The sequence below is a fragment of the Haliaeetus leucocephalus genome, unplaced genomic scaffold (assembly GCF_000737465.1).
Source record: "Haliaeetus leucocephalus isolate CR32 unplaced genomic scaffold, Haliaeetus_leucocephalus-4.0 Scaffold577, whole genome shotgun sequence".
NCBI lineage: Eukaryota > Metazoa > Chordata > Aves > Accipitriformes > Accipitridae > Haliaeetus > Haliaeetus leucocephalus.
In genome coordinates this window covers 421,132-438,602 of record NW_010973013.1, presented here as the reverse complement: position 1 = coordinate 438,602, position 17,471 = coordinate 421,132, and the positions used below count along the sequence as shown (strand labels likewise).

At 37.0% G+C, this 17,471-nt stretch overlaps 1 protein-coding gene across 3 annotated transcripts in view; it reads right to left on the bottom strand.

Moving 5' to 3' along the window:
* Positions 1–1,855: 1,855 nt before the first annotated feature.
* Positions 1,856–17,471, bottom strand: part of DISP1 (dispatched homolog 1 (Drosophila)) — a 43,390-nt gene continuing 27,774 nt past the window's right edge. For all 3 annotated transcript variants that reach the window (XM_010577684.1, XM_010577685.1, XM_010577686.1), the window contains 5 exons: positions 14,668–14,791; positions 13,260–13,387; positions 12,726–12,823; positions 10,534–10,631; positions 1,856–5,505 (listed from right to left, as the gene is read on the bottom strand). In XM_010577684.1, the coding sequence (XP_010575986.1) occupies positions 1,861–5,505; positions 10,534–10,631; positions 12,726–12,823; positions 13,260–13,387; positions 14,668–14,791 (4,093 nt within the window). In that variant the 3' untranslated portion in view covers positions 1,856–1,860. The remainder of the gene's footprint in view (positions 5,506–10,533; positions 10,632–12,725; positions 12,824–13,259; positions 13,388–14,667; positions 14,792–17,471) is intronic.

The window sequence follows — 17,471 nt, the reverse complement described above, 5'->3', positions numbered from 1 at the left end:
GCACTACATAAGCATTACACACTGCTTTGGCAAGGTCTGACTACAGGTCAATTAAACTATCATAACATTGTTTCTATTTCAGGACTATTTATTGCGTAGCATGTCACAAACGTCCCTCATAGAAAGTGCACTCAAGCAGGTGCAGTGGTCAGGAAGAAAGCTGGACAATAGCAACAGCCTGGTTTATTTCTTACCTCTTTTTATTTCTTTAGATTGCTAGCACTGCAAGTTTTAGCTCTTTATAATTAGTGGCCTCTATAGTCCACAGAAAATCCTTGAATTGCTCTCATTACAAACATTTAGAAAGAATCTGGCTCTAAATTGACTTATGAGTTTTAAAAGAACAAAAAGTAAGTTTTATATCTAAGAATGCTACTCTTCTTAAACCATGTAAAACTATTACAGCTTTTTCTGTAAATTTCAACCTCTTATTCTGTTCCAGACACTGGGATATATAAGCACTAGTATCACTGATGCCAGACAAACCAAAGTGGTTTGTTGTATGATACTAATCTTCTACATCCCTTCAACATGAACATTAGAACAGAAAAAGCCAGACTTTTCCTCCAGTGATTCATAACACACTAAGTATGTGATATCACATCAGTCCATGAAATCTATCTTCTGTTATCTGTGTATAGTAAATCAACACAACCGGCATAACCAAACGATTATATGAATAGAGATTTGTCATTACAGTGCATAGCAATTATGACATACTACATAGTTCCAGCTCTCAAATCCACTCTCCCCAAACGATGAGACCAGCAAGTATTCCCATGACCAAACCATAGCTGTCGTTTGACTAAACCCCATAGTCACACAAATACAATGTCTGAAATCCAATGTCTTGGTTACATGGTTTAGTTCCATATTTGTAACTACATCCTGGAATGTTTCCAGGTAAGAAAACTCAGAGCACAATATTTTAATTTATGTATTTGAGCCTTTTGACTTGACTTAATCTGATGCTATTGACAGCAAGTCTAGAACATGTGCATTAACTAAGCCTTTCTCCACAGTAGATTTACTTCTAATTTCCATACTTGGTGGGAAAACATTCGGCATCGCAAGGCACTTCATGCCCAATTTTATAAGTCCTGGTTTTATATACATACATCATACACGAGTTATACTTTTCTTGTCATCACTGAGATGTAAATAATGTTCACTTACTATTGTTTCAACCTGTATTCTCTAGTATTTAATGGTAAAGTCTATACAGTAACTGCCAGAAAGGGCAGTTTAAAATGTTTTATTGCACTATATACACAGATATGCAACAATGGTGGTACAAGTGCTGTTAACCTCCAAGAGCTTTTCTTTAGATTGTTAGGATAAATAGTTAAAAATATTCCCAAAACAGGCTACCCTGCAGAGCTAGTCTTTCAGACAATCCTGAATGAACACAGTTATAGTCCTGCCGCTGTTTCAAGGTGCGCACAAGCCTGCCACAGCAGCAGTAGAATAACGGTAAATTACGTACTTGGAAAATCTGGCAATTTCAGTCTGCCCCAAACATTATCAATCCCACAAGCCCTGGCTTCAGAAAAGGGAGTTTCTTTGTAATGCTTTATTTCTTGAGATGGTTTATAAGGAGAATTCAAATGCTAATGCTCTGGGACAAAAACTAAATTAAGCATAATCCACCTTATGAGTTACAGCAAAAAAACATTCTGGACAACATCAGGTTTTACTACATGTAATGGCTTTATGAAATGTATAAGTGTTACTGTTCTATAAAATACATTTTTCATTTCAAAATGCAAATTATTATTCATATTTATTCAGGACTTTCCTTTTCAATGTTTTAAACTTACTTCTAAAAGAAAGACACAGGATTGCCAAATTAAAGATTTATTATAGTGTTTTTATTAACAAACTTTCATTGGAAAGTTCTGGGCGCATTAACATAGGAGGCACATTGGCTTCGATGTTTGGCATTTGACAGTCAACAGAATTGCACTTCACTGTGATAGCCTTGCTACAACAGTGTGAATTTTCACGGCAACCCTCGTAGCGAGCCTCTCTCGCTGATCTATTCAGCAGATGTTTTTTATCATTTTGGTCAGCCTTCAAAACCTGGTCATTCTGCAAAGAACGCTGATCTATCTTGCCCTCAGCTTTCTTTTTCTGCTTTGACAGAGAGGCTTTCTTGCTTTCAAGCCCATTCACTTCTGTACCACCCTTTTCATCACACTTGTCTGTCTGCTGACAGAATCCCATTTGGTTATTTGATACACTGTTCTCACATTCAGAGCAATGCACTATTAGAGGTCCTGCGTTTCGGCAGAGAAACTGTGAGGAGCTCATCACCTTTGGAACAGTTCTTACATTTTCCTCTGGGTTTTGATGAGCATGTGACTCTGTCCTATTTAATCTTTGATGTGCCTGGAACTGTTGCATGGACTGGAGGAAAAAATTTTTAGGGAGAGAGGTCTGCGTCATTGTTCTTTTGAGCCTTCCTTGAAGGCAACTGCAGTGGAGGACGTGCTGGACTGGATGCACGTAACCTTCGGCAGCTTGCTGTAAAGCATTTAGAGGAGCTACAGAGCTTTGGATCTGTACGGTTCCCGGTGAAGGAGAACACTGGTAACAGAAGGTGTCACTTAACTGTTGACATGAGTGTGGACTCCACTTCACAGCCACTTGTTTATATGCATCAGGACAGCTACACTGCCTGTTTTGAGAGAAAATTGGGCATATGGTGTGTTGGTCAACAGATGTCTGTAGCGTAGCTGAACTAGCAACATTTTTTATGCTTTTACTCACTTCACTATTATAGGCTGAATGCATAGGCATACATGTGTTCTGAGGCCTGCTGCTGAAGAGCTCTGAGCAGATATGAGTTTCTTCATAAGTCACTTTTTCTGCAGGGTTACAGATACTGGTTTGTGATGCCAGAGGCTCGAGCTCATAGTGCTCGTGCTCCATTTCTGGTTTTTGACTTCTGGAGTCCAGCTGGTATTTGCTAACAGGATGTGATTTATTTTGACCTCTGCCTCCTTGGGCTCCTGAGAAGGTCTGAGAGAAGGCATTACACCGCATTTTTTTTGGTAGTGGGATCTGGCCACAAGTGCCCTGGGGTCCCAGGCATCGGCACATGCACTGGAAGAAGAACGTTGCAAAAGCCCAACTAATGCACATTATAAGCATCATAAAAGTGCCAAGCTGCGTGTATGCCAACACTGTAGAGGGCATCATCATTGCTCCAGCTACAAATGTAGTCAGTGCAGCCATTGCGATAGCAGAACCCATACGGCTTAAAGAAAAAATGACCTTTCCCTCTCGGTCAGGGTCAGGGGCTAAGCGATAAGCCACTCCATAATGCACAGCGAAATCTACAGATAAGCCAACAGCCACTGAAATAGTGACAGATTCTAACACATTTAGCTCCCATCCAAGAAGAACCAAAGAACCTACAGTGACAAAAATAGTTCCAGCTATTGAAACTATTGCATAAAGGCTGATAATTATATTCCAAGTTGTAAGAAGCATTACACTAAATGCAACAGCAACTGAAAGACCCATGGCAATCAGAGTACCATCAGAAAGACTGTCCTGAAGATCATAAAATTCGAGGTTACTCACAAACCAACCATTGCTAAGACCTTCAGGAGCAGAACTAAGCTCACTTGAAATCCACGAGTCCACCTCTTTGTAGAATTGATGCATTTTCTCATAAGCCAATGTGAAGAGGTAGGTGCTTTGGAACTCCAACACCACTGCCCTGATGGTGTCATTTAGGTCAAAGCGAGGCCCTGGGGTTTTACTATCTAAATGGTACCCTGTGCTTCTTTCTAGCTCCATTATAGCTCTCTTGATACATAATTCAAAAACTTCTTGTTTGTATGGAAAGCTCCAGTGGCTGCAGCAGGGGTAAAGAGATGGCTCATCGCAGTCTTGATTTTCCATCCACTGCTTAAATGTTTCAATGAAGCAGCTTGTGAAGTCTTGTTCTTCAGTCTGATAATAAAATGTTTGATTTCTTAACTTCTGACAGAAACGTAAAATCCAAACCTGTGAAGCTGGGCTAGCAATATTAAAACTGCTATCTAGCTGCAGCTTTCCTTTACTTTTAGGGTTTAAAGGGTCACCATTATCCTCAGGTGTGACACCCCAGATTACTGTAATTGGCATGTGGAGCTCTTCTCCATGGTGGACACGTTCAAACATAAAAAGCTTTTTGTATTCTGCATCATATCGTTCAAATGGGTGAGAAGACCTAAATACCTGAAACTCGGAGAGCTCCAATGATGGCAATTTCATCTTTGGATTTACACACACAATATATGCTCCACCAATTGTTAAGGCAAGGAACCAGAAAAGCCAAATATATCGAAATTTGATAACAATGCATGGCAAAACTTTTTCAAAAAATATCCTGGATGCTTCTGACACTGCAAAAATAATCTTGTGGAACATTTGGCACAATACTGTCCAGCAGTTTTTGTTGTTGTATACCCTCTGCTGAGGTTTCTTAAAGCAACTGAAAATATTGAGAAGATATCGTTCATGTAATACAACTACAGCAGGCAGCCATGTAACCATCAAAACATAATTGACCAAAATGGCAGTGCCGGCATAAACACCAAAACACCTGATTGCTGTGATATTGCTGACATAATTAGCATAGAAGGCAGCAGCGGTAGTAAAACTTGTGACAAACATGGAAAGAGCAGCGTGCTGCAATGTGATGCTTACTGTCTCAGAGGTTCCGGCATGAGGTTTATCGAATTTTGTGTAGTTCCAAACATCACATAAGACAAAAGCATCATCTGCTCCAATCCCAACAAGAATAATCAATGCCGTGAGATTCATGAATGGAAAGAACTCAAAATTAAATACTACCCGATAGAGAAAATAAGAAATAATCAAGGAACTAATTATTGCAAACATAGTCATCAGCGTGATAAACATGGACTTTGTGTACACACACATAACTAATAAAACAATTACAATGGCTATGGCAGGATACACAGTATCCATCAACAGGTAATCTTGAAACAATCTATGTTTTATTCCAAACTCAATCCCTGTGACGGTTGTTACACCATCAGAAGCGTTCCAGTTCTCAAAGTTATCTAGGTAAATACTCATCATGCTTTCCCCTTTCTCAGTCGGAGAGAAGAGCATGCTGTATTTTAAAGCTGGTAAGACATAGTCAGCTGTCTTTGGGCTTAGAAAATCCTTGTCCACTAGATAGTGAAGGATCTGGTAAACAGCGTTGTACTTGGTACATTTGCGAGGCACATTTGTACACTTGAGTTGGTCCTTCCTTTTGGCATTCATATCCCAGCAGTCTGGCCCCAGGGTTCCATTGTAGTAGTATTTGGCACATGTGCGAAGCAGCTTTAGGGTGTGAGAGACATCCCGTTCTACAATTTTTTGACACGATGACCTGTTGTTTAGAATAGCAATATAGTTGCCCAGTGTCCAGCTGGGACAGCACGAAGCAGCAGTGGCTCTCTGGCAGAGATCACCAAACTGGGAATGGGATCTGATCTGTATAAAGACAGGCAGGGCAAAAAATCCAGTTTAAAGTAATAGTCTGAATTATTAGAAACATTCACCCACAAAAAAAATACCAAAGTGATGAAAATTCAGCTTACAGTTCTTTTGTGTTAACATTTTAAATTCTTATTTCCACACACATTGTTTTCGATCAGTATCCTCTTACATGCAGCAGGCTAAACCAGCAGTAACTCAGTATACTGACTTGTCACAGTGGCATAACACTGGCAGAAACGTTAAGAATATTGTAATTCTTTCTTTGAAGATGCACTGAGGTGAATCTTTTTTTTCCGCAGACTGAGGACTGTTAACTCTCTTCTATTATCTCATGCTATACTCCTGAAAATAAACAATCAGCCATACATGAATGAAGTTTCATTCTGCTTGAAACCACATACTGAAGTTCCTAGGAAAGGCGGGGACTTACCATCCAGAAAGAAAGGATGTGACAGCTTTACGACGACTTCCATCATCTGACCTCTCTTCTACAACCCTCACTTTATGAGTCTTTTTTAGCTCTTGTACAGCTAACAGACATTTCCCCCAACAACGTCAGCCTGCCGCCCAGGCACTGTGTGTCCCTAAGTCATGCAGGATTTCCAAGGCACGAGCACAAGATAATTCCACTCTGGCATGACGCACCCCAAAGTAAGCCCTACTGTGCAGAGACAACGGTCATGCCTCTGAATCCTGCACCCACCGTGGGACAAAGTCTCAAGAGTTGACTCAGGAGTGGAGAAGGATGCAGCAGCAGCAAAGCCAGAGATGTCACCAGGACAAGGAGGCATCAGTGGCAAGTGCAGACAGGGCACAGAGCTGGGTCATGGGGGAGGACTGCTGTTGTCAGCTCAAGTGACTGCCCAAAGCCTAGGAACTCCCACCAGAGCTTTAAAAAAATGACAGAAATTTTAACATTTTGGTTAAGGACTCTCCTTAGCTATAGGAGTGTTAATCCCTTATGTGGATACTCTTCTTTCACTTCAACAATATCCCAGATTTAGTTGAAACCAGTCAGAGCATGACTTAGCTAAATCACCATAAGGCGCTGCTAGACAAAAGTGAAAGTATCTATAAAATAGAACTGAAGCTCTTAAGTAACAAGGTTAGATCAGGGAAATTTTCTCAAGTTGGGAAAATTCAATCTTGACAGGGCACAGGGAATATAAGTCTTAAAAGCCAGAACTTCTGGCTTGTTAAACATGACAAATTAGAATTAATCCTTCAAATAGATATATGTAAAATTTCATTCTTAATCAAGTTACATAGAATGAACACACATTAATACAGTCACATTAATAAAGCTGTGTGCTTAAGTATACCACTTCGCTTTTTTTTTTTTTTTGCCTTTTTTTTTTTTTTTTTAGCAAAATTGCACAGGTTTATTATTAGCAATCCTTTACAATGCAGACAAAAAAACTGCACTTGGGGATTCTCATGGCAGTTAAAGCTTTAATATGGACTTACTTTTGTCAACCAGTTTCTGAACAATAACAAACTGGCATTCCAAAAAAACAGGATAATTCACATTTGATTGTTTCCAGATAAAAACACTCACAGATGCAAACTCAGGAAAAACTGAACAACCTACTAAATAAAAGGAAGCACTGGAATAGCATATCTGTATTTTTCATGGCACATCTCCAGGTTAATCCTATGAGGATATAATAGGTAAATTGGAAGGAAAGGATTGTATTGTCTTCTCTATGTATTCAAGTTCAAGATGGGACAATGAGGTTTATATGCTGTTCTTCGACACTTGCTGCAGGCCATAAACATTCACTGGTAAAGTAACTGTTGCCAAAGATAAAGTAACATGAGCTGGCAGCTGGAAATTAGAAATTAAAATACGAAATTAAGCTCTGGATAGCTCATTAAAATACTACATAAAATGTTAATATATTGTAGCATTGGGCTTTGTTGATGATCCAAAAGAATTGAAAAGGCCAACTTGCTGTTGCCAGACTTGGTCTGCCACTGGCAACATTTTCATTTATTTTGGAACAAGTAAGGAAACTAAGTGGTGCAACCTGCACACATGGTGTGTTTGTGGGCAGATTTGTCCCTGCCCAAATGGATCTACACAATGACAGAGAATCACAAATACACAGTTTTGGGGAAGCAGTCTGAGGAGATCATTTACAGTGTTTAAAGTTTATAAAATAACTGTTTACAGTTTATAGGGAAAATATTCTGCAATTAACAGGTGAAAAAAAGGGCTCTTCTTATCCAAGTAGTAAAAAATTAGAACACCTCCTACAGCTACTTTGTATGTAAAGTTTCCATGAAGATTATAGGACTACCATATGCTGAGCAGCTGCAGGATGGAGTCCCCAAATGTCAGTAAAACATATAGTTAAAGTAGTTACAAGCAGACGGGAATACCATTAACACATAAGGGATATATTGTTAGTTCATACTAAAGCAAATACTAGTTGGTGCTGAAATCCTGCTTATCATCAGAAAAATACATAAATTCCAAGGTATGCATTTCCAGAAAATAGCATCTGATTTTCCTGTCTTTGAATACAGAAAGCTTTGCCACTTATTTCAACAGAACTGTGGCCCTGAACAAGCATGAATTCAACAACAAAACCAACTACAGCCAGAAGACAGTCTGTAAGACCAGAAGGTCACTGAAGTCATCAATTTCTTCTGATAGCTGCAGTGCAAGTCAGCATCCTCTCTAGGGACTGGCTGCTAGCCAAACTTCGCATTCGGAAGTGGGGCATATCACAGCACTTCATGAGTTCTAAAAAGTGTTGGAAGTTCTTAGAAATTGTTAGAAAGTGTTAAAATCGTTTGAACGTGTTATTTGTAAGTAACAAGGATTTTTTAAAAAATTTAATGAAAAAAAGTTTAGCCCTTTCTGAGCCCCGAGTATCTAATTTTTATTATAAATTTACAAACATAGACCAGCAATAATTGCAAAACCTAACCATATCAACTTGTTCTGTCTACTAACTAGCTAAAAATCAATGCTGCTATCATGATGCACTGTCCTTCTGCTCAGCTGAGATGTTCAATTACTATATTCTTAAGTAAATACCTAAATGACAAAAAAGATCCACAGAAACATTATCTGCAACAATATTCTCCATAAAAATCTACGCAACTGTGGGTGTAGCTGAAGTAGCCAACATTTAATTTCTGAAGTGTTCTTATTTCAAAGGAAGAGCTATTTTTATGGATACAAGATGTACAGTGCTTGTTTTCTGAAGTAAAGTAGTTTGGTCCTTCCCTCAGAAAATAAAGCAGTACTTGAAACAATACATTATTAGTAAAATGTGCATATAGGGAGGAAAAAAAGAAAAATCCTCAGGAGTAATACAACCATTACAAAGATTATTCTTCAGAGGTAATTAACTGTCTTTATTCTGTTATACAGATTTTCTTTTTTTTTTTAATTCAGACGGCATAGCTTTGCAATGATATATACTATCCGGGATTTACCTGCATCAGCTGTTTATGTGACTAAACTTCTACAGCTAAATGCACAGATTAGCATCTCCTCCTTAACTCTCAGTCTTTACCCTTGTAAAAGGTTATTCCCCGCTGTATCTCCTGATTGAACTGGCGATATGATCACTCCCTAGCTCAGTTCATTCAAAACTAAGCTGGGCTAGTTTAAATACTATACTTTGCTCACCTGGCTCATTCTGATTGAAAGAGATAAAGGGTAATCACATGAGCCATCCTGTTGGTGCAATAATCTCTGATGGGGAAATAAGGAACATTTCATGAACATGTGAAGGCAAAAACCACTTACACCAACAGAGGCCAACCAGGACAAAATGCCTGTCAGCAGACTGCCAAGGGAGATTCATTATACAGTGTTTTGCTACAGCTCAACATTTTAAGCAAGCAAATGCCAGCTGTTAGGGAAAACAGTTTGGGAATTCGCTAAATTAATACAGTTGTCTAAAGGTAACAATAAACAAATCTAATAATGAAAATATTCCTCATGAAATAAATGCGGTATAATATGAAGTTAATAATTTATGATTATTTTTGTTTTGGAGGAGAAAAAATTGTAAATAAACGGATCATTATTAATAGAAGAAAAACATATTGCTTTATTTCCGTACAAAGTCAACAGTACGCAAAAATTTATGGTTACTCAGCAGTTCAAAGGAGTTCACTCCAGCAAGTGACAAGCTTATATTTTACAAATGTACCATCTGAATGCTTATTTTATTTTAGCCTTTGTCAGTTAACTTCCACCAGTTGAAACCAGACATCGAATTGAATCAGAGTGCTAAACTGTCTTCTAACACATGTAAAAGAAGCTATGGTAGCCTCTGAAGCTGGCTATTACAATGGTTATTTTGACTATGCAAGGTACTGAGTACAAGGAAAGCCAGGAAAAATTACAATGGTGCCAGATAGACAAAGCTAAAATGTCTTCTTTCATTTTCTCAGTTTTAAAGAGAAAATTAATATTACTCTGAAAGTATCACTATGCACACCTAATTAATTAGGCTACCTTTCTAGCTACTGTATCTATGTTCCTTTGATGTCCCTCTGCCAACCTATTCTCTTCTGACCTAAAAATAATAATTAAAAAAAAAAAAAAAAAAAAATCTGAGTGACCAACTGGGTGTCAGAGAAAACTGCATATGCTATGAGAATGCAGCTAGTTCACCTGAAGGTGAAACGGCAAGAAAAATGTATTATTTGCTGGGAAACAAGAACAAAAATCCATGGAATAATATTCTAAGAGGAAACACACAACAAAAGTTAAGATAATCCTTTCTGCAAAAAAACTTCTGAAGCAGGCCTCCTCCACCCCATTCTAGATGGTATTAGTAGCAAAACCAAATAAATTCCCCTATATAATCTGATTTACAAATTGAAAGTTGTTTTTTAACTTCGTCTGCATGCTGACATACCATTCGAAAAGGATATGAACAATGTGAAGTCCTCTCATATGCTACTGGATGGCAATGGGCAGAAAACCAAAGTTTCAAATGCATGCTTCATATCTGCAAGTTAAACAAATTAAATGCCATCTTTACTTACCCTCAAGTTGTCTACATTGCACATTGACTTAATTGCATTCAAATTCCATAAATTCTCTCCTTCTGTTGATGTAAACACCACTCGTGAATAGCGATCACCTGGAATTACAGGAGGGGGGTTTTATAGATTGTTTGGGTTTGTCTGGTATCAAAGACTGAGGCAAAATCCCACCATTCAAAGGACACAGATGAAATCTTTGTCAAGTCATGGGAATCCACCTCCTTTTCAAGATGAGCTATTTATCTGTAAGACTCAGTCCACATGAAAGTTTCAGTTTCCTTAAAGTGCTTATAGTAAATATGGCATCTTCAATACTATGTACCACTTAGAAGCTCTACACACTTCTATTCAAACTATCTTCTGAAATATGACAAACAAAAATCAAAAGATCTAATCAGCAAGCTATGAAATTCTTGGCACAGCATAATGGCAGTGCGCAGATAGTAGTAATCAAAGGCTGATTTAGTAAGTCATTTGGGAATATAAATAATAATTATAAAGCTGTTTCTACAAGAATGTTTTTGCTTTAGAAGCAAATGTCTACAGTGGAAATTGTTGTGATGTCCTTGAGGCCATTTTTAAGAATTCTACAGTTTAGACACATAGAGCTTAAATTACAAATTAAATCACATTTATTAGAAGACAGCTTTTAGGAAAGGAAACAGTTACTTAGTGACAGTGAAATCCTTATGCATAGCTAACAAAGGAAACATATATACAAACACAAATATACAGTACTGCGCAACACAGTATGGTACTTTGGGTTAAGAAACATTATCATATTAATTACAATATTCCAAACCCCAAAAGGCTGAATTTTTCCCACTGCTGTGAACATGCAGAATTTTTGCCTTTCGCAAGACTGTAACGAAAAGACTCAGGGGTAGTGCTTTATGATCTCTGACCATGCTTTAGAATCAAGGAAACTGAAATCTGCAGATCCTGGAGCAGACAAAGAAAGATACCAGGAATGACTGAAATGGGTCAAGAGGAAATCAACTGTTTTCTTTACATAATGGACTGGCAAACTTTCCCATAGAAGTGCAATTCCTTCATGACTGCCACAACTGACACTATGCAGAAACAGTAGTGGAAAGAATGGGAGTGAGACTATGCAGAAACAGCAGGCAGGATAAGAGGAGTTAATTCTGCTTCAAGTTGCAGTTTATGCTCTGTAGAGTTTCAAGTACATTTCCTCTTCCTTACACAAGATATGCTTAGTCTAATTTGGTTCTGCTCACAGGAGCAGAAATGACAACCTTGCTCTCATCTTCTCACTTAAATGTAAGACCATACCGTAATCGAAACTAAAAATCATAAATCTGTTTTTCACCCCTCTTTACTAGTCATTGCTCTCTCAGATCAAGTAATATAAACAAATAATTTCACAATTATGTTTTTGTGCTCTGTTATCAGTCCTCACATATTGAAGTAGCTGCAAAAGAGCCCAGGTCATTATATGAATACAGGCAAGATCTACATCTGCTAATGCATGCTCTCTGCCAGAACAGGACTTATCAAAGTTTTGCAGCATGCCTTGTAAAAGTCAATAAAGACTTCTTTGTCTTTTTTGTCCTCTAGTTTAACTTAGACAGCTTCATAAGCCTTCAGTACTTTAAGGTGAGGGTTTTTTTATTTTTGTTTCTTCGAGGGAGGTGTTTTGTTTGGGTTATTTTGTGTGTGTAGGGTTTTTACTGGGGGGGGGGGGGGGTGTCCCCCTAAACAAACTCCTAAACAAACTCCTAAATTCTGTACAAGATATGACCTGTCTTTTAGGATATATACAGGAAAAGTATTTTGACTTAGATTGATTTCTTAGAGTTAAGTTAATGGCACAGATAAAACACAACTTCTTCCCTAGTGTGAATTAAGTGCTACCTCTACAGTCATACACAAAACACTGCTTTTACAATGATCAGCATTACCAATAACTAATAAAAATTTTTAAAGGAAATGGAACCACTTAAAGGAAGGACTTTAAGTAAAAACACTTGCTTCCTAGGAAGAACCAATAGAAGACAACATTTCGGCCCAATTTCTTCGAAGACTTCTGCACGCAGAAAAAAGGTGCTTATCGTGAATATACCAAGCAAAAAATATTTTCCTAATAAGGCATACAATATACAGGAGAGCTCAGAAATCATTCAACTGGCAGAAGTTTTTAGCCTTCCTTACATCATTTCTCTACTTACTTGGAATATCACAGAAAAAGGTATCCTTGTGGAAGTTCCAGTCTGCTTGCCTCTTCTCTCTTTCGTAGTGATCATCTGACCATCTGTCATCTTGATGACTAAAACAGAATGAATAGTTTTACCTTACCTTAGCAAAGAGATTGTTAATAGAAGGAGTATCCAAACAAGTCACACATTTTAATAACTCTTACATATGAGAAAACCTATTTTTACCAATGTGACTTTGGTATACAAAAAGTGAAACATTCACTGAATATTTTGTTTAAATTACGGACTTCAAAGGAAATGGCATTGAGCCCAGTACTGAAAATATCCATAATTAAAGAGAAAACTAAAATGATACACTTTTTTTAAAGAGCTTGCGATGGGAAATACCTAGTTCCATGTGAAATGCCTTGAGAATTGTAGATGATCAGATTCAGTATTTATTGAAATCAGTGGCAATATATATATTAATTTCAGAGGGCACTGGAGCAATCACTATGTACACACAAAAAAGCCCAAATAAAACGCGTTTTTAATACAAATTCTTACCTTTTAGCTTGCTCATCTGCATATTTGAAAGGATAGTTTGCCAGTGTTGCTTTGTACCCTGTGTTTTTCACCATATTGTTCCATGTGACCAATCTCTGTCCTATGGCCGTCCCTCTTGGTTCAAAACCCTAGATCAAGATCATCATAAAATTCCATTAATACTTTTCATTCTTCAGCTCAAATGGGAAAGTGGAAACATGATCAAAGTGATGGATAGTTTTCATTATGAAGCATAGTTACTCCAGGCATCTACTTTTAAAGGTAAAATGCTTTATGACAGGTCAGACAAAATAATGGCCAACTGTATAGAGTGACAAGGGATTAAGAATTCTTGCACGTACTACCTCTCTCCCTGAGAAGTGATGATAATTTAGTCTATCAAACTAGTTTTCAGAACAAGGGCATTCTACAAAGTCCTCTTCTGTGTCTCAGTTATCACTCTTTACTGATGAAATATGCTTACAAACACTCAAGTATATCTTCTCTATTTCTCCAAGAATAAGGTGAATCTTTAAATAATTCTGAAAGTGACTTTGAAACAATTTTAATAACTTGGCTGTTTTCAAGAAACATCCATTACATATGGATATGTACAGATATAGGCTACAATGATATAAATAACAATAACTTATAGGAACAGTATATTTTTATTTGAGGATAATAATTAAATACAGTATTTTCAATAAAAGTCCTGAAAGCTACTCATGGGTAAGACAGCTCATGAAAAGTAAGAAATTAGCACAGTATTTAACAGAATCTGATAAAAATTACTTTCAGTCTTTCAATATGGATATAATTTCATCCCCAGAAGGCACTTAGAATCCCCTTTCCTTTAATAGATCCTGGTCCTCACTCTTTGAAATCTGATTTAGAACGTATGGTCTGTGTTGTGTTGTACTGTACATCTAAAACTGGGATGAATTTACATTGTTCAATCTACAGCAGTTCTGCTGTAGGACATATGACCTTTCAATAGCAAAATGCAGAAGGAATTTAAACTAGTGGATAATGCTCTCTGATGGCAACTGCATCTTTGTATCACCATTAGCTGCTCCAATGTCAAGACTTAATACTTTTTTTTTTTTTTTAATTAGAGGAATTAAAGAGCCTTGTAACAACTAATTTCTTTTGTGGATTCATTAGACAGAACTTGCTTCTGCAAGCGTAGTACCAATTGAATCTCCCTGGAAATTGATTGCCAAACGGGTTCATAGTACCAGGAACCTTTTCAGGCATATTAAGAGTCAGTTTTTTCCTGTGGGCAGATGTCAATTTAAGGGGAAGGTATCAATTGCTCTACTTGCCTCTTACTGTGTACTTTCAAGTACTGTGTACTTACTGGTATCACTGAAAAAACGGCAAACCAAAAAAACTTATTTGACAATGCAATTGATTAATATTTACCTACCAGCAATGGATCAGAGAAATCTGGAAGATCTGGAACTAATATTCCAACCAGCGCACACACCACTATTAACACAGTACACATGCCCAGGACCACCACAGGCCAGTCTGCTATCAGCGCAGCATAGCTACATGGAAAGAGGCAGAGAAAAAGATGTTACAGAAATGAAAGTTACACACAAAAGTACTCCATACTTCTATAAAGAACCATGTTTAAACACTGACCTGTTTGCTTTGTCATACTTACAGGAAATTAAGCTAGCTATCATAAATGGGTGGAAACTGTTTGGGAACAGTTAAAAAAAAAGTGTAGAATTAAGGAGAAAAAAAAAAAACAAACCCAAACACTTTCTATCAAATCTCCATACTGAAACTTTCTATTCTTACATAGAAAAGCTTTTCACATCAGACTTATTTTTTCCCACAGAATTCTAACAAAAATGCAGACTTTATCTCAGATTTTCTTTGTGCTGCTACAGATGTGATTAACTATAGGCTACTGAAATAGATATTTCTGTTGTTTAGTACATGTTCAATATTTAAAACTGCCATAGAAATAATTTACATAAAATGCTTTTACATTAAAAAATGCCCCCCCCCCCCCCCCCCCAAAGCATGTGTGAAGTAAAAGCTGCTGTTAAAGACTATTTCTTAACTTTAGAGTTAACTTTTGGCATGGATATTATCCATGGTTGGGGACCACTAAAAATAGATGCTTTGTTAAAAATTTAATGATAGAAAACATTGCAGTTTCTTCTTTGAAAGCTTAAGCTTTTTTAAGAAAAATATCAAAGAGAGGAAAAATCAATTTTAAAGTAGGACCCAAAAGAAAACACTTCCTCTATATTTAAAAGTCACTTAAAAAAATACTCAAGCCTTATATACCAATGATCCATAAAATCTGTTATAAATTCAAAGGTCCAAGGGAGTTGCGACATGATACATAAACTAATCAGCATTAATTGTTTAGTCTTCTAGTATAACACATACCCTCGGATTTTAACTCCTAGTTCATTCTAAATTAAGAGTGTAAGAATTTTTATATGTAAATCTAATTTTCATCATTTTCACAACATTTTTTTATTTTTGTTAAATTGACAGAAAAGTATCAGAAAATAAAATGAAACCCATAAATCTTTATTTATTAATAATTTTTCTTACAGTAAAGACTTGAATTCATAGAATTTATGTTTCAAGGGCAACATTGTCTAATCTTGGGAGCAAAGAGAGTACAGAAAGTCCCATAAACTTTAAAAGGCATTAGAAAAATAATTATAGGCTATGAATTATTCTATACCGATAGTCTCCGTACACACTAAATATTGATTAAGAAGATCTCTACTCTTATTTCCTCCTCAACTTACATGCAACATAACATTAAGGTTTATAGCAGAGCACTCCTTTACTTATTTCTACTGTCTTAAAAGATTATGGTTCTTTTTCAGTTTCAGAGCAACTCATTATCTAATCACAGTTCCATTATCGGCTCTACAGAAATTTTCTGTCCCATTGCTAAGAAGGGAGGTAATGCCCAGCTCCTCACTCCTGCAACGGTTTCCCAGTTTTCTAACTGTAAACTCAACAGCAGTGAGCAAGCTTATTGCTGACTTTCCATAGCATGTGGAAAGAGGTATGGTCTAAGGGTCTAAGTACAGCTTTAAGTAGCAAGGAAGTCCAAAGCCCTAGGTGTATCTCAATCTCCCATTAGGTAAACGTGGAATAATTCTTACATTCTTACACAAGAGGTTAATTAGCAAAAGCTTGAAAAGCAATCTGAAGTTTAAGTTTTTATTAATAAAAAGTGAATCACAAAGGGGCAGCTTGCCAGATGAGCAATTGTACAAAGTAGAAGTGAAGGGAAGTAAATGACCTAATAGAATTTTCCTATTTATAGGACTAACTGTTTTCATAAACACCAAGCTAGATTGACTATTATAGACATTTGCTCTGAAGTCATAAAAATTATACCCAAAAGATTTATTTTCCTATTCATCACTACTGCCAGATTTACTGCTTTGACATGTTGTCTCTACGCTTCCATTCTCAGCTGAGCAGCTCTTAAATTGGTTAAATGCTTCAGTCACTAGCTGTAAAAAACCCTATGTCCTAGGTGAAGTCTTTAACATGTTAATAAGCCACATACAGAAAAAAAACAGTAAGTGCTTGTTTACACCTGCAAATTTGTCCTGTTTCTTGTATCACATGCTGAAATTCAGATAAGCAAAGCTGACCTGGTCTAAAACATCAAAAAGGACTAACCACACTATATTTTGATTTTACTTGTCTGAGCATCATTTGGTGCTGCTGAGGGCTCTGGCTCCAACCAAGTTGCCTACAGCCAGCCTCGATCCCAACCCACTGTAAGTGGCTAAACAGATGACAGTTACTTTATTTTTCACCCATTAAAAAGCCATGAGTTTAGTTACTTTTTATTTTCTCTGTGAAAAGTAAGCCACTGCCCTGACTTAGATTCTGCATAAATCACCACTTGCCTGAAAAAGTCTGAGTCCAAGAGAAAAATGCTTAAATCAATTCCTCACTCAAGGAATCACATTCAGAAAGGACATCCTTAGTGCTAAGCACATCCTTTATTACTTTTCTAAATCAGGATAACACCTCCTGCTTTTTGGTGCCTAATTAAAACAACGGTTGTGCAATGAGCTGGACATATAGCTACACTGACACATTATCACCTTTTTTTTTTTCCTCCAAACTATTCAAGCACTGAATAATGAATTCTCAATAACTATGACACTGACTGAAATCTCTTTTTTCTGCCATTTCACCCCCTGATTTCAATCTAGTTGT